Genomic DNA, 23,813 nt, shown 5'->3' on the forward strand with positions numbered 1-23,813 from the left:
CACCAAAAGAAAAAAAATTGGTGGTTTTACTCAGGCAAGGCCCAAGGCCAGGACCAGAGTCTCTCTATTGCTGCCAGCTGCATCATAAGCAGCAGTAAATTAGAGGAATGCCATGATTACTTGCACAAAAAACTGACAACACCAAAACAAAAAATCCAGGTGGAAATTTAAATTCTTAAGAGCTGTATTGCCATGAGAACTGACAATTTTATTTAAGTTAAAAAACCCCACAGAATACTTACATCATTTTAAAACTTCTGAGGCAGCTGGATCACAGGTGAAGCCTTTGCCACCCTGTGTATGATTACAGGTACGTATCAAACAACCTGAGTCCAAGTTTGTTGAACCTGAGAAGTAACTTGCAGTACACTCGTAAGAGATGCCAGGTATTCTTCCCATACCTTCTTTCTCTTTATAGCAAGATATTCTAAAGATATTCTAAACAGTTTTCCTCAAGCATATCCAGGTTGCGTGCCCTGAAGGAATTTGCCCTGTATCTAAGCCCTGCCCTTTTCTTTACAGTTTTTCCTTCAGTTTTATTTTTCAGTGGCGACTGATACTGAAGCATCTTTACTTCAGCCTTCCCTGGCCAAACATCCCTACCTCCTTTAGGGTTGTTCCCTCTTGCTGCCAGCTACCCTCTAAGCTAGACCCGATTTTCCCTGCCCCTCCACTTGGTGACCTGTGCTGATTAGCCACCATTCTACAGCCTGAGGCCTTCCTGGGAACAATCAACACTCAGCATGGCTCAGCTGCAGCACCAAGAGCAGGGCTGGGAAGAGAATTAACTAAAGCAAAATGCTACAGCTGATTAGAAAAAAAAAAAATACTGAGAGGGAAGGCTCTGTGTCCACAGCATTTCCTCAAGGTACAAGCCAGGGCCTGCACAAAGTCTGCTACTGCTAACATTAAAAAAAAGAACAAAACCCCCAAAAAACACTATTGTAAAATGAGAGAGGGTAAGCACTACTCCTTACAGGTACTGGCAAAGCTGGCATGCAGCTCACACTACCATCATTGCTGTGCTAGTCTACAAAAGCCTATCTATGAAGCTCTGTCTTCCCTTTCACAGCTGCATCTCAGAAGTCAAGAGCAGAAAATGATTTGCATACATCAAGAAAAGTAAAAAGTCTTTGGAAATCCTCCTCCACACAGCAGGCTGGAGCGCTCGCTAACGCAGCTAGAGGGAGAGAAACAGAACCAGCATTAACAGCAGCAGAGCCGTCCCCCCGCAGCAAGCCCCATCCCTGCCTGCCCACCTGGAGGGAGCCTGGGTAGGGGGAGCAGCAGCTGCCCCTGCCTGCCCCCAGCGCCACAAACCACCATCACCCCTCAGCCCCCCCATTCTGTGCTAATGGCAGGGACACAGCTGGTACCACAAGTCCCAGGGGAACAGGGTGGAAGGGCCCCCGGTGCCCAGCTCTATCCCCGCTCCTAACACCCCTACACTGGGGTGGGTGGACGACCCACAGCCCAGCAGCCCATTGCCTGCCCAGTGCGGTCAGACCTCCGGGCAGTGCCCCACCCAGCAGTAAGGCAGCACGAGGGCCTGTCTCTTACACTAGCGCCCGGTTTCTGTGACAACTCTGCACCCTTGAGCTAGTGACCCCTCACAGTGACACTGTGCCTTGCTGCCAGGCAGAGAACGGGGGTGCTGGGTGAGGTAGCTGCCTACTCTCGTGACACAGGGTGCGCTGGGCCCCTCTGTGGGTTGCTGTCAATGCTGCAGTGCAGGAGGACACCCCAGACCTGCAGCACCCCACAACAGTCACCGCTGTTCCACAGGGTGGCAGGATCACAGCCCTGACCTCTCAAATCTCATTCTTAAGGGGGGGTGGGGTGGGGTGTGTGTGTGGGGTGTGTCCATCCATCCAACCCCCCTCCCCTGACAGGTTAGGTACTGAAGCTGGGGCCAAATGCCCTAACCTCTACTCTGGCTTGACTGCTAGCTGTTTAGACTCTGCAGCTCCAGAGAACAAGAACGGAGCTGCCATTTCCCATATGACCATTTTTCATTGTTCCTCTGCTGGTGCTGTTTCTCAAGGGCAATTCCTTTCCCCTTTCAGTTTCTGCCAAGCTCTGGGGAGCCCAGGAAGACAAGAGCAGAGACCGCAGGCACAAGACATTTGGGAAATCCAGCTACCAGAGCTCAGGTCAGGCTTTCCTTCCCCAAGGGCATGATTAACCCAAGTCTTATTGGCACAGCTCCCTGAAGAGACTGCAGGAAGAAGAGGAGCAACCACATCTCTTACTCTGCCCCACAGAATAAACACACTCTTCACTGTCTGCTGTGAGAATGGGGCAAGCAGAAGCTGTGACATGTCCTCCTCAAGCCTCCCTCCCTCAGCACACAAACCTTCAGAGCTCTGCAGGGACTGGCATTCCCTTCTGGCCAAACCTCCAGAGCACTCCAGGGAAACCAGCAGCCCATGGGCAGCTCAGAGCTAGGCCACCCCTCTGGGAATAACCCAGGCCAGCCAAGAGGCTGGCCATGACTTGCAGAGAACTGTTTGACAGCACTCACCATTCTGACAATGTAGTTGTGGAGCTGCTGGCTGATGTAGTTCACAGTGGTGCTGAAGACACGCTGTAGAAGGGAGGGCATTGTATTGGCAATTTTTTTAGTTAAGACCATTGCTAGCACCAACATGGCCTTCTCCTGTTCCATGTCTGAGGGGATGGCTCGTGCAAGCCCTTCCACTGCTGCTGACATGTGCTGGGTTATCTCCTGTATGGAAGGAAGAAAGGGATCTCAGCACAACAGCTGTGGGAGAAAGGGGTCTCAGCACAGTCTGCCAGGAGTGTGCTGGTAACTGCTGTGCTTGTTCTAACACCCCACAGGATGCCACTCCCCTTCCTCCCAGGCATAGTAGTCTGCCTGTTACACTATCTCCAGGCTCAGCTGCTAACCCAAGACAAAAAGGGAGACAACACACACAGCACTGGAAAATTTAGACAGCACCCTCCACACTCAGAGTGCAGCAGCCCCCCTCCTCTCCAGGGTTTGCATCAAGCTTGCCAAGTCCTGAAATGGCACAGGAATCCTGGGGCTCCCAGGAAAGGCCAACCCACCTTAAACACAGTAACAATCAGGGGTACAAGTTTAGGCAGGGACTAGCAAGAAGGCAAAGTGAGTTTCATAGAAAAGTCTTCACATAGGGAGGAGCTCGAGAAGGTGTCCAAGCATGGAATAAACACTGCTCCCAAGATCAGTTTCCCAACAGGGACAATGTGCATATGCACCCACTAAGCTACACTACTAATGTGAAAAGGCAAGGTCCACCTGGTCAGAGGTTTGGTCTTCTGTAAGGCTGAGACAAAACCTAAGTGTTAGGCAATAAGTCTGAAGGCCTGAAACTTAACTGGGTGGAAAGTAAGACTGCAGGAGTGGGGAATGGTCAGACTCTGCTGGAAACAGTCTGTGCAGGTGACAAACCCTAGCAGAAAACCCCCATACCACAAAAAAACCAAGAAAGACTGTTTGAAGTCATTAAATCTTTTTCAGCAAGAAGGTGGACCCTCAATTCTAAGACAGCATTAGCTTTTAGAGCATAGGAAACTTCATCACAGGCAGAGAAGGCCAAACAAGCCAGGAAGTCACAGTTATCTTGAAGATGCCAAAAAGGGAATGTCTAACGCAAGGGACCTCAAACTCTACTCCCCTTGCAGAGCAGTGAGGCACGTTAGATGCTGGGCCAGGGACTACATCACATCTATTGGTGGGAGAGTGACTGCATCAGAGAGGTGAAGATGCCACCTAACAAAGCCTTCTCAGCAGGTGGCCCATCCAGGCCAAAACCCACTGCTACCCCCAATACTGACAGACTATAAGCTAAACAGTTATGGCACTAGAAAAGGGTCTCACTAACTTGCTGTCTCTTCAGCGTTCAGTAACAAGGACAGGTCAAGCTTCTGGCACTAACACTTCTCAAGTTTTACCCACTTGACGAGCAGCAGACATACAGGACTCAGCAAAGTCCAGAGATCTTAAGGACAAATACTAAGCCTTAACCAGACAGATGATTTTCAAAGATAAGCCATTGGGCCAAAAAACGAGGACAAAATGCCTCTCAAAGTCAGTCTCAGTTTCATTATCTGCAGAAAGGAGATGAGCCCAAGGAACCACAATTTGCATGGCAACAGCTGCCACAGGATACAGCATCACCTCTAACAAATCTTCAGAGGTGTTTGGGCTGAATTTTAAGATGGCAATAATTAAATCAGCAAACTAGCAAAGATATAGAAGTTGCAAGATTGCTGCTTCAAAGTCACAGCCGGAAGGATGCACAACATTTAAAAGAGGAACTGCTAGTCAGGTTGCTTTTCACTCACCTCTCCAGACAGATTCTCATTCAGAAAGTGCTGCACTAGATCATTTACTACTCTTGCTTTGATTTCTTTATCAAACTGGTCTCCAATCTCAGCAAGCTGAGCAGCAATGATCCGGACAACTTCTTCATTTACCTCAGGGTCAAACACTGCCAACACACACAGCAGGATTTAGTTCACAGGCTGCAGTCAGACTCGGTTCGGTGCAGGTAAGCTGACCCCATAGCATTTTGCCCATCTCCATTCACAACCTCCTTCCCATCCCCAAATCATCAAGCATTCATGACAGCTACACTCACTACAACTCCCTTGTGTGCGCTCAACTCATTTACCAGAGACTGCATGCAAACAGGTTTTTTTTATCTGTAGTTTAAAGTGCAGCCTCACCCTGCCCCAAAAAACACTGCAGGGGAGGTTAGAACATCTCCAACCAAAATTTGTACAGGACAGCTACAGCCAACACCCTGCCTAGAGAGGGGAAGTGAGATAGAGTGTGCATGATTTTTTCAGGTGATTACTGTCAGGACCCATCTCTTACACACCATCTAAAATACAGCATCTCATAGAATCATAGAATGGTTTGGGTTGGAAGGGACCTTTAAAGGTCACCTAGTCCAACCCCCCTGCAATGAGCAGGGACATCTTCAGCTAGGTCAGGTTGCTCAGAGCACCACTGAACCTGACCTTGAATGTTTCTTGGGATGGGGCATCTAGCACCTCTCTTGGCAACCTCTTCCAGTGTTTCACCACCCTCAAAAAATTTTTTCCTTATATCTAGTCTGAACTACCCTCCTTTAGTTTAAAACCGTTATCCCTTGTCCAACCTCCTTTTGGCAAAGCTTCCCATTGTCACTTGGGGCATGAGACCTATGCAGATTTGTATGAGGGAGGGCTATTTACTGCAGCTATTACACCCCACCCTGATTAGGTTGAGGTCAACATGCCAGCTGACACATCCTCGACAAGGGGCAACAGCCATCCTGCATATGGCTAGTGAAGCAGAAACAGTACTAGAAACTACTTGAGGAACAGTTTCTACCACACTGGTAGAGCAGAAAGGGATTCACCCAGTACCAGAACAAGAGTTGTACCAAAATCCTAGCCCAAGTACTGATACTGCCTGAGGAGTAGTGTGAGGCCTAACAACTGCTTAATATCACACTCCTCGAGGACAGCAATCATTAGTACCAGCTTTGTGGCCCTTGTCTGATGTGCTGCAGACAAAACCCCAGGGTGACAGGTGCTCTAGAAATCCATGGGAAGGTAACAGTGCTAAGCACTATCTGTCTTATCCCAAGTGTTAAAATCCCAACACCACCACCAACAAGCCACATTGAGAAGTTTCTCGATGGAGAAAACGTTACTCCTCTGGAACAGACCAGCAGCAAAGATGGGAAAAGGGGAAAGAAAAACCACCACCTTTAGAGAGGCAGGTAGGATGGAGAAAAGAGCACTCACCTAGCTCACCATTCTGCAAGTGGCCGCTCCGATTGCCATCAGTCTGAAGTTCCACCTCGTCATCATAGCAGTAGCTGCCTTTCAAAGGCACAATCCCCTGGCTTTGTAGGGAATGCAGTTCCTCTTTGAACTTACAGTCAGAGGACACCTCCAGGAAGGTGTACAGCAGCGCACACTCCATGCGGACAGATCCGTTGACCTTAAACATAAGAAAAATCACTCTTAAACCCATGCCTTGGAAAAGTTCCACTCAAAAGGTCTACCCATACGCTGTTTTCCAACCCTGAACACATCTCTAGCCTCTTCTGTACATCCTGAATAGCATTAGCCAGGGAGTCCACAAGACTTCAGCAAATGCACACTAACTCCTCGATGTGTACCCACACAGAACTGTCTGATGGTGAATGATATATAGCTCTGTTCTTACAAATCAGTGGTGGAAGAGTCAGCTCACCTTCTCCTCCCATTTCCAGCCGTAGCAATGACAGAAACCCTGATCAGAGCTTCTCTTGAAACAGATGTGTACTCAGCACAAACCACCCACCCACTTCCCCCTGTCCAGACATCTGCGTTCAGGAGGTTTTTACCCCTGTATTTGGCAATTGAGCATTCTACTTCCTATGCATAACAAGGCCAGCAGCTCCCCATTTAAATGTAATCAGAGCATAGCAGTAACAAGGTGAGAAACAGAGATAACAGATAGCATAAGCCTGCAAAAAACCCCAAGGTTCACATTTTTTCTCCCTCAAAGAGATCTCAACTAGCTCCATAATAAACCTGTTCAGGTCCCTGCAAAGAGCCAAGCAGTTTCTCACAAGAATAGTGACAGTGAGATGGCAGATCATTGGTGTCTAGTATCATCTACACCGGCACATTCACCCCCAGTAAACAGGCACGTGCTGCCTCCACAGCCACACACCCTGCCGCCTTCAAGCGAGGTGGCATGGAGTGCCCAAATTAGTTAGGCTGAGGAGGTCACTCAGACACTGGAACGTGGGGCCTCATAACCAACTAAGGCCTCTGAAGAAAGCCAGGAGACTGTCCAATAATTTTAGTTAAGCAGCTGAGAGAGCAGGATGTTGTATAGTAAGAATAAAGTAAGAATATCTTTAGTATGCAGACCGTCTGCCTGTAAGATAAGAAAATGCTTAGGCTTAATTGTAACTAGGGAGAAAAATCAAGGCTAAAGTATAATGGTTTGTCTTGCCAACTGCTTAGGGTAATCAGTGTGCAACCAGGATGAACTTGATAATTGAAAGAGAGTTTCAGGCACCTTTTGGTGCGTGGAACCTTGCAAGGCCACCTATATCTACATATCCATATCAGTAATATCATACAGGACCATATTGCCTAGGCAACAGTAGCAAAAGTGGGACAAACATATAAGTAGTAATTAAAGACAGGTTGTTTACTTCATAGGAGACTGGGCAGAGAAAAGGAGGAACAAAGACAATAAAAAGGAGAGTCCAGAAATGGAAACAAATGAAGAATAAGGTATAGGATGAGTCAAAGATCAACAGAAGGCCCATCTTCCACGATCTGAGCATGGATGTTTACAGACAGGAGTGAAGCTCACCTGGTGACCCAAGCTCACTGGGCACCAGTGGCAATCCCCTTGAACAACCCACTAGACTAGTCATTAGGTTTAGGTTCAAAAGGCTTGCTGGAGGGCAAAGAGGGTTCTAATTGTACCCTAACACTAGGTGGGGTGGGGAGGACAATAGACATTTCAATAGCAGTTCAATGTAGTTAATAAGATTTAAGTGTGATAAATTGGAGCTTCATAATTATGTTTAATATTGTACAAAACTACAATAAATTGATCACAGCGGTGTGTCTATTAATTTATTAGTTTTAGTAGTTTGTAGCTTTATCAGTAAACATTGTAGTCTCTTGTAGCTACATATCCAGTCTGAGGTTTAAAAGGGGGAATGTCACACTGCAAGGTAACAAGGAAGCAGCTTGCAAACTAAATGATTCCACCCACTCGTCTGTATTCAGAGCAGTGTGAGGGCCCCTGCAGCAATTCTGGGGAAGACGAGAAGGACAAGAGACAGCACTTGTTAAGCCTTATCTCCTTCAAGGTATCTTGGAACAAGTGCACAAGAAAAGCACTGGTCACTGTGAACCACTGACTTCAGTCACGTTTGAATCTAACCTGTTCCATGATGGATTCTGAGACAGAGCAGCTCTTGTCACCCTCTGCTTCAGACCAGAAGTCCTTGCCCTGCAAAAGAGTAAGAAAGAAAAGGGTTAGAAGGAAAAAAAATTCCCATAAACCCACATCTTGCAGCAGTGCTCTTGGGTCTGGCCATGCCTCAAAAAAAAAACAAACCCCCAACCTTTCTAGTGATGCATATCCATATTTCTGGAGAGGGCTGCCCATCACACACTGGCAGTCATAAAAAAAGGCTGAGAAAACCACAACTGTCCCAGCAAAAAGGGCCCTTCGCCTGAAGGAGGGGCACGGAACTCCTTCCTGCCACAGATGTGTAGAAGACAGTGGAGTGACATAACCTACAAATGGGGCTTTACAGCCAAGAGGTGGTGCTGGGGAAGGGAGGGATAACCCTTCATAGTGCCAGAGGCTGGAACTGAAAGCAGTGTTATCACAGAGGAGTTCCTGAGTACCTACTGAGAGCAGGTGAACTACTTGGGTCTATGGGCACAGCAGTATATTCTAAAGTGAAACAGCCAGCTGACATTCCTACACATGTGCAGGACTTCAAGTGCGACTCCCCCACCCCCCACACAGAGATACATGTGTATACTTAGGCTTATTTCAGTACTTTCCCAACAAATACCTAGGGATAGGGAAAGTTGAACCATGTACCATCAAAGGCTTCTAGTTACATGAGCACAACTCTAAGCCTTCAGGGAGGCCTACTACTAGGAAGAAAGGAGAAAACAGGACCCAGGTCACGAGCTCCTCTGCCCCCATGGTGCATGCTCAGGGCTGACAACTCTCAGTCTGTCTCGTGGCTGGGCAGCGCCCAAGGGAAGAGGCATGCAGGGAGGGCAGAGAGCATGGTGCAGAGGGTGGCCTCCCTCACCCACTGAGAAAGGGGAGCTGGTAAAAGCCCAGTGCTCCCTCCTCATCCAGTCAGGCATAGCTGATGGGTGGGTCAGACCAGCAGTCCAAGTAGTCACATCTGGTACAAGAAGTCCCAGAGCATGAAAGGTGCAAGAGCAGCACAGCAAGCATCAGTAACACAAGACTACCTAGCAAATGCCATGTGGGGAGGATAGGAATCCTGCAACAGTCCCACAGCTGCACACAGAGGTCTCTGGTGCAAGCTGGCTTCAACTCTTTGATGAGCAGGGCCTGGTTGAAAGTGGTCTCTACCTTCCCAACAGGCCTTCTTCATCCAGGGCAATAACCTGGCTGTTACACAGGTACTGTCTGCCCAAAAATGGGGTGAAAGCACCAAGGAGTCCAAACACATGGCCTGCTAACTATCAAAGACCTGGGCTAGTAGATGAATGATCCTATTCCATTTAAAACACAGTTGTGAGGGGTTGTTACAATAATTAAGTGTGCTGGTGGAAAAGAGGGAGGAAGTGAAAGTAGAAATTAATTCAAAACTCTGAAAGAAACCACAGTAATAATTTTAAGAGACCATGAATTTCCCAGATTTTCAAAGGCTCTTAGGAGTCCCCAAGACCAAAACCCAATCTCAAATACATCTAACACACAATAGCCTACAGGCAACCTCTTAACCATGAGTTCTTTTTTTCATTTCATTGTTACATCAGACTAATAGCTTCCTAAAACACAAGCTTAGCCTTTGCTGCTTTGCATTTGTGTCTGTTCCATTCAAATCCCTATTGCTTCCACCCACCTCTACCCTAAAGAGTGTGCTGGCTGGGGAGAGTGCAGTCCTCTGTCCTCTTCTCTGGGACCTGAGAGGGCTCTGGAACAGGTCAGGGTGACCCTTTTCCTGGGCTTGACTTTGCTGGAGGAGAGACAGACGTTAATTCAGGTTGGAGAATTTGACACAATCCCAGAGATTAAGACAAAAGTGGCAATTTAGCATTAAGTCTGTGGCAGGACCTTGGCTTTGTGCCAAATCCTCATGAGTTGTCCACATCAGCAACATTTCTGTAGGCTAGGCAAAGCCTCAACCTGCACATACTTTGTTTTTACATATAACATTTATTTTCAATTCAAAGTAATTCAGCCCAAACCCAGTGTTCATGTTACAACTAGTAAATAGTGCATATCCTCTGATACCAACTCCTGCCAAGTTAAACACCACTCCCTGAACCATCATGGCTTAGACCACAGGAAGGCTGAAGTAGTATTGAGCTTCTGCTGTCCACATCCCCCCTTTGCCTTGAAACCCACATTCATCACAGCAACCTTCTTGGGCTCTACCAGTATTGCCATCCCCACCCAGCTCTAGCCTGTGCCAAAAGCTTCATGTGGGACCTCAGCTCTACAGCTGGTCAGATTAACCCATGCTGGCTAATTTGGGCTGGCAATAGCCAGGCTGAACAAATCTCCCCATCTTCCAAGGTACAAGAAGTTGTGCCATCCCCTGTTCACACCACACTACACGCGCAGAGGGGCAGATGTCCTCCCGCAGTTCTGGCGGAAGCGTGATGCAACACAAGCCTCTACAGCTGCAAGTTGCACACAAGTGGCCAGATGTGCTGGTGAAACTAGCTGAGTAGCAAAGAAATTTCTCACTCACAAAAACTCTACAGCAAAACCTCTTCCACCCAAACCTAGCCAAACTGTGCTAGGATGACCTACTTTTTCTCACTGATAAGAATTCCAGTAAATTTCTGGACAGCAAGTTGAACACAGTCAGGTGGCAATAACCAGACTAAATAAAACATCAGCCTTCAGAGGGACCAACATAATCTTTCTTACAGCAAGAGGATGGAATAGAAATATAAGTCAAGACACTTCCTCGGGGGGGTTGCCACCTGCCACATCTTTCCAAGGAAAGCTCAGAAGGTGGCTTTAAAATCCAGATCCCCTACATCTTTTTGTCACATTATTTCACACTGCCAGGGAACTCATTTGGTTCAGTCCAAACACTCATGAAAGAGGCAACCAAAAAGAAATGTACTATTGTCCTTTCCCCACTCCCTACTTTAAAATAAGAGGCACAGACCACTCCAGTTTGGGAAGAAAAAGAGGCACTTTGCTCCGTTCCCAAAGTCAGACGAAAAGATCCAGATCTGTTCTGGGCATGTCCACCCAGCCAGGCCCAGAAAGCCAGGGCACAGCAGCTTGGCACAAGGCTCTGCAAGTGCATTATCCACACCAGCCTACTGTGGTGACTAGAAGCTGTAACAGGAGCTTGAGACTGTCTGCCTGTGCACGTTCCTCACATCAGTTCTTGGAAATGTGCATGAAAGGTGCCTGGCTATAGCTCTACAGACCCAAATACTGCATTTTGAAAGCACTTATGCTTTTCAAAGAGAGGCTTATATGCTGGTTATGGCAGAAAGGTCTTCCCTGGGTGCCCTGCCCAGGTAGAACACCTGGACAAGAGCCCCAATGCAGACAGAAAGAGGCTGTGCAGCCTCTGCCCTGTCAGGATACCTGCTACACCCAGAGATGTTAATGGGTGTGCAGGGAGAAGAGATCTGCAATACATGGGGGTTCTTCCCTTCCCCTCAGGGGACCATCTCAGCTCTATGTAAAGTTAAACACTCCTCAGGGCAGGTCCACAGAAATAGAGACATAAAAATCACCCATCATAGTTGCAAATTGCAAGTCTGTCCACTCCTGCACATGAACAGAGATAAGACAAAAACGAACAATGAAAAAACCCACCACACTCCAAAGTACTTATATGGTAAAAAACTAAGACAAGGAGGCTTGAAGATGATAATTTCATGAACTAAATTCCCTGAATCAAAGAATCACCACCCAGGCAGTGAAAGGCCCTGAGGGGTTCCAGTCCTCAGCTAATAAAGTTCTGCTTGGGTGGTCAAAAACACACCCGAGAACAGGAAAAAAGCATTTCTCTCACACCACAAAATGGCTCCCTACTACTACAATACAGTGCCAATTATTTCTTTTTTTTTTAGTTAACCAGTAATTCCAGAAACCTCAAGTTCTAGATAATTACTTTCAATCAATACAAAGGGCTTGGATACTCACAAAGTTCCTCCTAAGTAGTCAAATTCCTTAATGGAATCTCAAAAAAATTGGACTCCTAAAGAGCAAACCCCAAACAGCCAAATGTAATCATGCCACCTGGAGTTTTTAATGATTAAAGACTTTGGAATCCTGGTAGTTTTAGATTCAGATTAAGGCCTTTTCTGGTAGATGGAAAAGTTACCTTATATTGGGTGAAAAGAACCTCTAGTTGGAGAGTGAGAAAAGATGGAGATAAAGGCTACAAACACCATCTGCATTCAGATTCAAACTAGATCATTTGCTACGGCTGCTTTAGGGCTGCTGAAAGTCTTGGAATGAATTCCATGGAGTATGATTTTTTTAATTGAAATACCAATTAATTTTAATACATTATTCCTTTTCACACTTTCAATTCACTCCGACAAGCAAGCTTCATGTATTAACAGCTGCCTCTGCGAAACCACTAGATGCCTTGAAGTGTTCAACAGGTAAGACTATAACCATTTTTTTCAATCAGTTCTTTCCATCTTCCTTCAAAAAAAAAAAATGAAGGGGGTATTTTAAACACAAGTTTAGGACCCTTAAATCAGCTCTAAAGAGTCACCGTGGGGCATGTCCATTCCATCTCAACATTGTGTTGGGATGCAGAACTGTGGAGAGACATATGTTAAGTCAACATAATCACAGTCAGAGGAGCACATCCACCAGCCGCCTGTCAATGCAGAATGACAGACCTCATTCCACCCACACACATGCCAGTTTTCACAAGAGAATTCTGTGGATGCTTTCCCCAAAGCAAGTCTCCAAGGCTTCCCCCAAGGCAATCACGACTCTTTAGATGGGGCTGAGTACATCCTGAGGGAGGGTACATACTATCCTCCAGCAACACAGGTCCCTCAGATTGTTTCTCCCTCTCATCCCCAAGTTGCATTAGCCTTTAAACCTTACAAGGAACTCACCAGGGCAGCTGTTCCCAGCTGCAGCCCACTAGTGAGGGGTGGCAACACTAAAGGCAACAGCAGGCATGGCCAGAAAAGAGAGAGGCAGGACTGCAAGACAATTTGCAGTCCATGGCTCTCTTCCACACTTGCACCTCCTCCCACACCACTGAACTGCCTCTTGCAGTTCTGGGAGGAGCAAGCCAAAGAAAAATCCTTGTCCGTTGTATAGTACTCCTCCCAGTCCTTGCTGGTGCTGCCATGCCATCTTGGGCAAAGAGGGAGCACTGGACATTGTTGTGCTAGAGAAAGACCAAACTAGGTCCTCCCTGTCATACCAGTGCTACATACTATGTTTTTCAAGAGCAAACACTGCAAGCACACATTTTATCTTCCCAGGTGGGGAGCTACACATGGAAACAGTAGAGCTGCAAAGCATGCAAGGTTTCACCTGTTCTAAAACCAGTGGAGGGTTCTGCTGTATCTCCCAGGAACTGCAAGCATGCCACCACCAGCTTCCCACATAGCAGCAAGAATCAGCCAGCAGCATATAGTTGCCTGTTAGGGCGAACTCTCAATAGCTCTCAAGGCTGCCATAAACAGAAGTAGGTCCCAGAACCCCTACAGCAACAGCGCTAAGCCACCCTACAAAATCGGCTTCCATCCCTTCACACTTTCATTACATCTTCGAGACAGCTCAGAAAAGAATCCACACCACAAAAAATGCTTCTGTTTACCATCACTTCCCCTCAGATGCTTCACCTCTCCTCACAGCTCAACCCGTGAGTTACTACTCTCAGCTGTATCAGACACTGTCTGGTTATGAAAACATACTCTTTCCAGCAGCAAATCCACATTCCTGTAGGACTGACTCCTTTAACAACTTGTCTGGATTCCAAGACACATCCCATACACACACCTGGACAGACACTATCAGTCAGTGGACCTGTTGTGTGAGTTGTCAAGATACTTATCTTTATGTCTCATGTTTGAGTTAGGAGGAATTAAAGTCTTCAAAGCAGAAACTGCAATAAAGCATCAGTCATTGAGAGGAAAAAAACCTTCCAACCTGTTCACTGCTTTCTCTGCCTGGCAGCTGAAAGATAAGAACTTTATTTTTGGCAGTCAGGATGACCTCATTATTGGAAGACATGAAACGGTGCCTATTTGTCCCTTCCTGGACCTGGTGGCTCTTACCCATCTAGTAGGCAAACACTTCACTGTTGAGCTGGAGAGCTCTTTGCAGAACAAGGCATCATTTTAGAGGTAGGGAAACTGAGGCACTTGATATGATCTGACATTTTAAATCCACATACCAAGTCATAACCACTCAATTTCACTGTCTTCCTGAAAACTTGCCACAGGCATAACTGCTTTACATAACCAGCCATTACTGGAAAGTGAGGAAGAGAAACATCACCACATACTTATGAAGTTCTTTATTTGAGGATATTCTAAGCTGTGCCAGACTGTTGTAACTTCAAGTCATGACAGTGTAAGCAAGTCCCAGATCATACAGCCCCAAGTTCCCAAAGGAATCCCTATCACCCCGCCACGCTCTATTTCTAGCCCATAAACCCAACAGAAACTAAACAGCCCAGCTACCCGAGCTTTCCCTCATATTTCTCTAGCTTTGGAAGAAGTCTGACTACTCCCACAGCAGCTTCACATGCACTTCAGACTTTGCAAGGCAAGAGAGAAACCAGCAGCAAAAGGGAAGATAGCTTGTTGATCTGCAAAAGAGTACTGAGATTAATAAATAGGATGGTATCTTAACCACAGAAAACCTGTCCCCATCACTATTCAGCCTGCAAAGGACATGCCAGCCTGTAACAGGGCTTAGAAGGCCCCAAGATTTGGCTCATCTGAGACCCACCGTCCTGCCCTAAAGTAGAACTTGATTCTAGGCTTTGGAAAGAAAAGCAGCGTGGTGGGGGAACAGAGACATTGCAGATGGCTAGCCAGGTGAAGGATGGGCTGAACAAGCCCCTTCATGCATCTATGGATGCACATACATATTCTGTGAAACCAAAGTGATGGTTTGGTACTATCTGGCTAATACCAAAGCTATTGGCTTAGAGTCTCTCAGGTCTTTCCCCTCCATAGGGAACACAGCTTCCAAACTACGGGATGGGCATTTTCCGTGCATCTGCCTCCAAGGAAGGATACAACATCAATACCTTTATTTCAGAAGTGGCAAAACTGACAAGCCATGAGCAGAATACTTTGAGATGCCAACAGGTCTCTGGCCCAGCACAGGACAGACCCCATGCCCCAGTGACTTGTGATTTCTTTGCTAGACTCTTCAGAAAGACATGCTGCCTGTCAGGAACCACGAGGCTGCTTAAATCCACCCCTCCCTGCTACTCTCAAGCAGGACTGATTACTTGAGGCTGTCAGCTTTTGTTTCTCTTCCTTTCAGCATCAGATTGCCACTACCAATCCCTCCAGCAACGAAAAAAGAAAAGCAGTTTGTTCATAACACCTTTGATGAAAAAAACCATTGAAACATGCTCAGTAGTTCCTGCCCCTAACAGTTTCAGTGTATATTTATCTTCCAGTATTCAGTGGCACTGAAACTCTAAATGGAACACAAAGACCCAACACCAACGGATGCTTGTCCAACTATCTCCATAGCTGGGGCATTTTTACCTTTGCTTCTTTATGCTGCCTTAGTACATAGTGAACATCTCAGCCTAGACGCTAAGTACTCTCAGATGTGCATTTTGACTTAGAAATACATTACAGTTTGTTTAATGAAGCTTTATTTTCCTTTCTGAAAGAAAAACTTTATTAAAGGCAATTCTAAAAAGGTTTCAATCAGCCTTTTTGTTGGAGATTTATTTCAGCTCCCTGAGGTCTGCTGCTGTTTCACATTATTCTTCATGACATGAATTGCAGCAATCTTGTTATCAGGGCAGTACTTTGACTTCTTAGGCAGAAAAACACCCAACTTCCTCATCAACCTTTATTTTCATCTGGCTCAAAATGCTCTGTTGCCCAGCCCCGATGCAGCACATCAATGAGTAAGCAGGAACACTACCATATTACTAATTCTCTTTAAAAAAAAAAAAGTAGGCAGAAACTTTTGATTACCACCATTTCTATACCAGATCAGTGATGGAGGCAGCAAAATGACATTGTTCAGTATTCTTCAGAAGCCAGCCTACAGATACAGCTGGGCTGAAACCGAGTCAGCAGAAACTGACTGCAGCTCAAACTGCCCCAAAGCTTGGAGCTGGGATTTGGATTCAGCTAACTAGAGCTGGACCCAAATGGAATTTGCACATCTCCATATTTTGGGCATGGCCACACCTAAAAGAAAGAGGTGAGATTTGGATCTTGGCTGCCACAGTGCAGGTGGTTTTTTGGATCTGGGACTGAGCGTACTTCTTCCGCTCTGATGTCGAGCAAAGTAATTCCAGTCAGGTAAGCCTGCCCTGCATTTTCATAACCTCCTCAAACATTAAGAAAATACTTTCCTAAGGACCTGTCAGGAGGAAGCGGGGCAAACCCCAATGAAAAGGCACTATCACCCTCACAAGACTGCTGGTCTTTACAGGGTTAGCTTTGTGTTCACAAGTCCAACTATATCAGCCCAGCAGCTGTAACAAAACCCTGCAATAATGTCACAGGCCATATTCAAGCTATTCTTACTGTTTGCCTCTTCAAAGTGATTGGAAAACATGAAAGACTGAGGCATCACAGTTCCAGTCTTTTGACATTACAAAGGAAGGACAGAGGAGGGAACTCCTCAGTAATGTTGCTAAGTGGACTGAAACAAACTCCAGCCATCACTGGTGATATGTGACAGTGTCAAGGCAGAGAAATGCAAGATTTGCTTCCAGATTTAGAAGATGCCCCTGCCAGGGCATCAGCACTGCACACGTGCACTCTGACATGCCTTTACAGTTGAGCAGCAACAAAGTGCTCAGGCCCTGAAGCAGGGAGGACAGACTCTCTTATCACTTGGCAATAGTGCCTCTGACAGATGCAGGTGCTACTTGGACAGGGTCTGACAAGAACTGCTAACCAAAAGACCTCAGAAAGTGGGACTGGATACTGTCATGCCACCTAGAGGACAAGGAATATCCTCCTTATTTTAGTTTTATCACTTTACAACTGTTACATGTCAGCATAAGCACAGATCATCCAGCAGTCAGAAAACCAGGAATGCCATTTCATATTACAATTTAAATGCATTTCACACCTGATACCAACAGTAAAGAGGAATGTAAATATGTCTTTTCTTTGCCTGACTGGCAAGTTTGGTAAGCAAAGTAGGAAACTGATCAAAAAAAAAATAATCAAGAAGATGGCTGTATGGAAACAGGTGGCCACTAACAGTAGCACTCTCTCTGCTTTTGGTTACCTTCAGGCCATCTGACTAGGCAAGAATTCCTCTTCTAGACTCCTAAGTACCAGGAATACCTACACTGCTTTCTGAAAAAAACAGAAGCTATGAAGATGCTCACAATGTTAAAGTTTAAATACTGGATCAACATGGGTCATTTGAGAATACATGCCCAAGGAACAATAAGAAAACCTGATCAAAGCTCCCTGCTTAGTTAAAACAAGTATGCTGATGCAACAGCCAGGATGACACTCATGGAGCTACTAAGCAACAGCTCAGCACACAGGACAATTTACTTTCAAGAGGATTTTTACAGCTGGTACACCTCAATGATTTTAGTGAAGCCTGTTCACCTTATCGGACTCGAAACGTTCATTATGAAGAGACTTAAAGCATTTATGGAAGAAGGGGTACAAAGACAAATCTTCACAGCTGCATGCTTATCTGCTCTGAAAACATACAGAACCCTGTCTCAATATTTGACAGCTTCTCCAAAACATAAAAGTGAATTTTAAATGGGCTTCCTTCCTCCTAAGCATCAAGTGTACCATAGCTATAAATATCTCTTATGTTTACTTTTATGAAACAACCATATACCAGTACAGACAACCAAAGAGACCATCCCCAGAAAGAAAGCCTGACACTGGCCCTTTGATTACACTAACACACTGGCCCTTAGGAGAATTCTCTCTCATCGCGTTGCATTGCAACCTCCTACTCCCAACACAATAATTAAACTGATGAAAGCAGTGAAAAATCAAAATAATTTTGAAGGAATCCCTTAAGACAAGAGCCCAGACATCCTCAAGAACCTCAAACCAGGCAGCCAAAAGTGATGATATCTCAACCCAGCATTCACAGCCCCAATCAAAGCCTTTTGACAGCAGTGCCTCAAACACTGTAAGCATAAAGGAAAGCATCACCTCTTTTAAAGACCTTTAACACAACTATACACAGCTAAGAAAACACTCTCCTTCAAACAAACACAGCAGGAGCCGTTTGGAATCTGCTGCTGAAGAACTGCAGAACAGTTGAGTTCAGGAACACATGTTTCCTACTGCAGAGGCAAACCTATGCAAGATGCCCCAGTACGCTGCATCTATCTTCCACTCAACACTGCTCCAGGCTCTCCAGCTGTAGGTCTAAAAGCACAGTGAAAAAGTGTCAATTTTACTAGACAACACATGACTATGCATGAAATAATGCAAGCCATTTCACTTTCGGTTTTAGCTTAGGAGGAAACACAGATTAACGTTGAATCCCAGAAAGTGAATATAAAACCAAAATAAAGCAACTAGCTGACCCAAGTGCTTTTGTTTTGCATGGCTGTTAATCTAAAGGTGTAACAACAATTACAAACTACCAGGAGTTACACTGGCCAAGGAACATATTTTCTCCTTTACGAAGATGAAAGAAATAGTCCAATATCTCAGAGAGACCTGGGCATTGCCCATTCACCATAAACTGCAGCAAGAGCATACTAGGAACTGACCAAAGGTTGCAGCGTTTTATCAGGAAACACAACAGGTTCACAGACATTTAAACAAAAATTCAACATCCATGTGTGCAATCATTGCACACACAGTCCGGTTCCCCATCTCATACCTTCAGTGAAGCTGAATGAAACTCAGATTTTAAAGGAAAGTGGTGAGCAAAATCCTGGGGTAGGAGGAGTTTAAAGCCACAGTGACACTGTCATCTCTTGTGAGAAACAGCAGCATTCTAAGGATGCATCGAGGTGTACAGCCCTTCCCTTGTGTTCACCAGCAAGGACAGTCAACCAAGGCCACCATGGCCAGGAATCACTCTGTCACCACTGTGCAGTGCCATGTCGGTGCAGAGATAGGAAAGCCAGCAGACTGGATCAAGAACAGAAGCTACTAGGTGCCCAAGGCAGTGCTAACAATGCTTTAAGCCATGGGGTTAGGACTGAAGGATTCTTAGAGCAGCTGTTGCAAAGAAAGGTGCAAAAGAGACATCAACACAGCACTATGCTCTACACTTGAGCAACTGCTTCAAAAATCCTGCAGGAAGCAATGCATGCCTTCTCATCCAGGTATAAGGAGGTGTCTTACACACACCACTGGCAGCTACAAAGTCCTGTTCACTTCCCAATATAGTTGAGGTAACAGCAGGATGTCAGGACATGGTAAACTACAGACATCTGGTACAAATCAAGGCAATCATAGAAGCTTCACAGATTGCTTTCAAACCTAAAGAATGAGATTGGACACTGTGTGACTCATAACATCTCTTTTTACATTTTACCCCTCCTTTCCCTATCCTCCTTCTCTGGTCTGGGTCAAAGAAAAAAAAAAATCAGACTTGTAAAATCTCTGGGGAAGGGACCAACTATACACATTCTATAATCATTACTAATGAGTCTTATTTAAAGCTGAACTCAGCCCCCTGCAACACCCTCCAACCCCAAAGTAAGCCATCCAAAACTAACAGGGGGTCAGACTTCAAGTAGGAGTTTCACACCTTTGGCCAAGCCATGAGTTCAACTCCCTAATTAGAAATATTTGCATGTACTTGGCTTTGCACAGTACACAGATATTAAGATAATTCCAGCCGCAAAAACTTTGGAATCTGACATAGACAAAAAACCACACCATGCTAAGAGAAAACCAGAGGAAGGTGCTTTGCAAAGAAATACCAGATTTGCTGGTAAATTCTGCTCTCTTACTAATTGAGGAAATGCTAACTGGTGGAAATGAAACCTGCTCATCTGCACTCAAGTCCCTTCAGCAGAGAAAACCGTAGCCCAGGCTGATTCCCTGACCCCCACAGGAGCTGCTTTATCAAGGAGCCAACACCTCGGAGCTACTCCTCCACAGTTACACCAGTCTTTGTACCAAGCATATAAACCTGTTAATAGTTATTATGTCCCTACCTCCCCATTCGATGGGCCATTAAGGGAAGCTAACTTCTAAGCACCAGGACATCCCTCGAAGGTCTCCAAAGGTGGCAGTTGCTAGATTTATGTGCCTGCCTGCTTCCAGACTAAACATTTTCACTCTAATACAGAAAAAACTATCCGTTTGATCTGTCAGCTCCTCAGACTCCTGCTGAGTGTGGATGACTCCTGTCATCCTGTTACACAGGAAAAACAATACACAGAAACAAGATGGCATGACTGACCCCAGGTGAGAGCACTCAGTGAATACACACACAAGCCTTCCCTAATTATGTATCACAGCTCCTACTGTTTCGGGAGCCAAGAGAAATAAAAAGCCACACTGAGCACCTTTACAAGGCCCTCACATTATCCAAAGGTGTAGCGGCCTGGTGTGGGGTACAGGCACACCAAGAGCTCCAGGTTTGCACAAGCAGCACTGGTGGAGCGTAGACATGGTTCTACTGACAGTAAGTAGTGAGAAACCGAGCTGTCCTCGTGGTCTCAGCTGTGCTAGCACCAGCTGCCCTGATCCAGTTTTAAGAAATTGGGAGGGTGGAAACTCAACAAAACCACCTAACCAAAAATCAGCCTTTTTTTTTTCTTCCTAAATTCAGCAGACATCACCAAATGCAAACAAGGAGTGTAAGCCAAAACGGAGCAGCCAAATAAGAATTTTCACACCAACCTTTCTTAGTACAGGACAGCCTATCCAGAAGACTTACAATCAGATGTTACACTCTGCATGTAAACAACAGAAGTTTTTTGCCTCAGCTGGTCCCTAAACCCTGACAGTCATTTAGTTGTAATGACAGACAAGAGACCTAGAAAAGAAGACAGGAAAATGGGAAGAGATAGGTTGCAGAAATTCAAGTGAATAACAACAGGCTAGAATGCTTCTTTTTATACAACACATTCCCCCCGCGTTTTCGTGTAACACCAGTGGCAGAGAGATCACGAGGAGTAGGCGGGCAAAGCTCTACCCTAAAGAAGACCCTGAACAGCATTAAACTCATTATCTAAGGAAGTTGCCAAGGAGAGTAAAAAAAAAATGCACAAAAAAACCCCCTTCCTTTTAATACCTTTTAAGATGTTATACTTCCACCAGTCAGGGGAAAACAGAGTTTCAGTCTGATTAGTGACAAAAAGTTACAACAGAACACCAGTCAGTCTTCCCCACAAGTGGACTTTTTGCAAAAGTCCTTTACCAAAAAAACCAAATAACCTTAACAATAATTTCCTGTTGGGGAACCACCTTGCTCCTTCCTCCACTAACATTTTAACCAATTTGAAAACATAACAAAACAAGTATCCTACAACAAGATTTTGGCCCAGATACCCCAAGAAAGATGAAGAGCTGCCAACTTCTCCTGAATAAACATGGACTTTCTGGACTAAGACTTCAGTGATTTAAACAACTCTGAGGCCCTGTACCTTATTTTTTTAGTTAAAGCTACAAAATATTGTGCTTTAAAAGAAGACAAGAACCCCTACCAAACCCACCAGTTTCAGAGCCACTGCAGCTCCAAGGCACAGAGACCGCCACCTGACCACAACGCATTAAAGAAACACCTTTCTAAGGAGCAGGGCCTGCTCCCTCGGTCCCTCTTCACTTGCCGCACTGCCCAGCCTCCTGCTCCAGCCTTCGGACAGACGCCCTGAATTGAACGTTGTCCTTGGGTCACAGGAACGTGAGTGCTGCTCACAGGAAACAAAAGAGGCGGCCAAGGTGGCCACAGACACCTACAGCTCTGTGGAAGGTAAGGGGACCGGAGAGAAGCACACGCTGAATTGACTCATCTGTATCAATCGCCAGGTTTTCCTACACATTATGGCGCTATTATTTTAAATCCTTTCTTGCCTTGCTTTCTTGCTGTAGCTGCCACTCCCACATCCCTGTTGCTGAAAAGCTGAGGCAAGCATGGGTCCCTCCGGAGTTGCTGCTACAGGATTAACTCCTTACTCTCCCCCTGCCCAGCAAATCTCCCTCGGCTGAAAACTCTCACCAGAGACCGAGATGTTGGACTTTACCGAGTAGGAGAAGGGAAAAGAGAGCTTTTTATGGCGTACGAGATACCACCTAAGCAGACAAGAAGACGGTTTGCAACACGAACAGAAAAAAGGGGGCAGAGAGCGGCTTGGTTACAGCAGGGGAAAGCAGAAGACGGGCCGGAGTAAAGAGCAGATCGGAGACTCAATCACAACCCAGGCGGGAGCGGCGTGGATGGAAGAGCGGGACAGCCACAACGGAGCACACGGAGCAACCACCGAGACAGAGCTATTGGGAGAACAGGAAACACAGTAAAAGAAAAAAAAAAAAAAACCAACCCAAGAACCGAACCGCTGAGGAGCAAGGTCGGATTCAGCGGGCAAAAAGAAACGGGGGAAGTGCAGGGGAGCAGAAGAGTTTCCAGCATCGATAAGAGAAAGCAGAACGCCCGCGCAGCCCTCGTCAGGGTCACTGACCGCTCACTTCGGCGAGCAGACTGGCGGGCTAAGAGAAGCGACCGGTAAGGCAGGCCCCGGGGCTCCGCCTGCCCCGCCGCCCCGGAGAGAGCCAGCGGGCCCGGACCGCCGCGGCAGGCCCGGCCCCCGCCCAGCTCCCCGCGTCTCGGGGGGCACCAGGGTGGGCCCAGACCGCCACGATGCTCCCTCCGCCGGCTTCCCGCCCTGTCCTCCCCCAACCAAGCCCGGGCGGGCTGGCAGTGGCGCTCGCAGCGCCGGGGTCCCTCCCTTCGCCCTTCCCGGAGCGCCGCGTCCCCGCCGAGGGGCAGCGCGGGCCGGGCCGTTCTCGCCACCGGGCGGGCGATACTCACTCACTCGGTCGGGAGCGGGCCTGGGCGGCGCGGCTCGTCGCGGCGGGCCGTGCGGCGCGGCACCTCCCCGCTTCCTTCTCCTGCCGGTATTTGAGCACCGGCAGGCCCCGCCCCGCGCCACCGGCGGGGCGGGCGGGAAAGCGCGGCACGAGGGGGCCTGCGGCCGGCGCGGGGCAGCGGCCCGTGGGCGCGCGGGCTGACGGGCGGCCCGCGCGGGGTGGGGCTGCGCGCCCGCGGCCCGCCCGACCATGGCGGAGCGGCGCGCCAGGTGCAGGGCAAGGGCGGCGGCGGCTGCTCGCCCGGCGCTGCCTCAGAGCCAGCCGGGGGGCTGTGAAACCGACCCCGCCCCGCGGCCGGTGCCGGGGGTCTCCCCGAGCTCCCGCCGGAGGGAGATCGGCCTGGGGGCAAAACAGTCCCGGGCCTTTGGCCCCCGCTGCCGGCAGCATTGTTCGGGAGCTCAGGTGGGCTCCAACCTCGTGCCTCTTGGCCGACATCTCTTCATGGCCCACTTACATTCCCGCCAAATAAATTTAACATAGTTGTATTTAATACAGGTTTCCTGTCATGCTCTTTCTACTTCCTAACGTGCCGAGTCACGGAACCGCTCTCAGCCTTTGTTTTGCTACACAGAGCATGCGAAGGGTGTTTAGACAGGAACGGGCTGATCATAGAGCGCTTCTTAAAGTTCCCGGGATTCCGCAAAATACACACAATTCTGATAAAGGTTTGAGTCATTGTGTTGGCTAGCGCATCAGGTGGCTTCATGCTGGGAATTACAGTAGGGGAAAAAAGGGATGTGTAAGTATCTGCCAGCTTTTGTAAATTCCAAGGAACCGAAGAGGAGTTTCTTTTTTTTTTTCAAGCTGTTCAACTTGGGCTTGGAAAGTCAGCAGTGCTAGCCCCAAGTAGGCAAAAC

General features: G+C 47.0%; 1 protein-coding gene across 3 annotated transcripts; it reads right to left on the bottom strand.

Annotated features, from left to right (window-relative positions):
* Window positions 1-187: 187 nt before the first annotated feature.
* On the bottom strand, window positions 188-23,036 carry BID (BH3 interacting domain death agonist). Of its 3 annotated transcripts, none has more exons than XM_074871728.1 (7): window positions 22,902-23,036; window positions 9,630-9,743; window positions 7,946-8,014; window positions 5,788-5,986; window positions 4,333-4,478; window positions 2,525-2,728; window positions 188-1,180 (listed from the first exon to the last, which is right to left on the bottom strand). In XM_074871728.1, exons 3-7 carry the CDS (start codon window positions 7,952-7,954, stop codon window positions 1,172-1,174), a joined length of 567 nt encoding a protein of 188 aa, XP_074727829.1. In that variant the 5' UTR covers window positions 7,955-8,014; window positions 9,630-9,743; window positions 22,902-23,036; the 3' UTR covers window positions 188-1,171. The 3 variants fall into 3 exon arrangements, with proteins under 3 accessions (XP_074727829.1, XP_074727828.1, XP_074727830.1); XM_074871727.1 differs by having other exon boundaries at window positions 22,898-23,002; XM_074871729.1 differs by lacking the exon at window positions 9,630-9,743 and having other exon boundaries at window positions 22,898-22,998.
* Between the last annotated feature and the right edge of the window lie 777 nt (window positions 23,037-23,813).

This window comes from Strix uralensis, chromosome 5 (genome assembly GCF_047716275.1).
Source record: "Strix uralensis isolate ZFMK-TIS-50842 chromosome 5, bStrUra1, whole genome shotgun sequence".
Lineage (NCBI taxonomy): Eukaryota > Metazoa > Chordata > Aves > Strigiformes > Strigidae > Strix > Strix uralensis.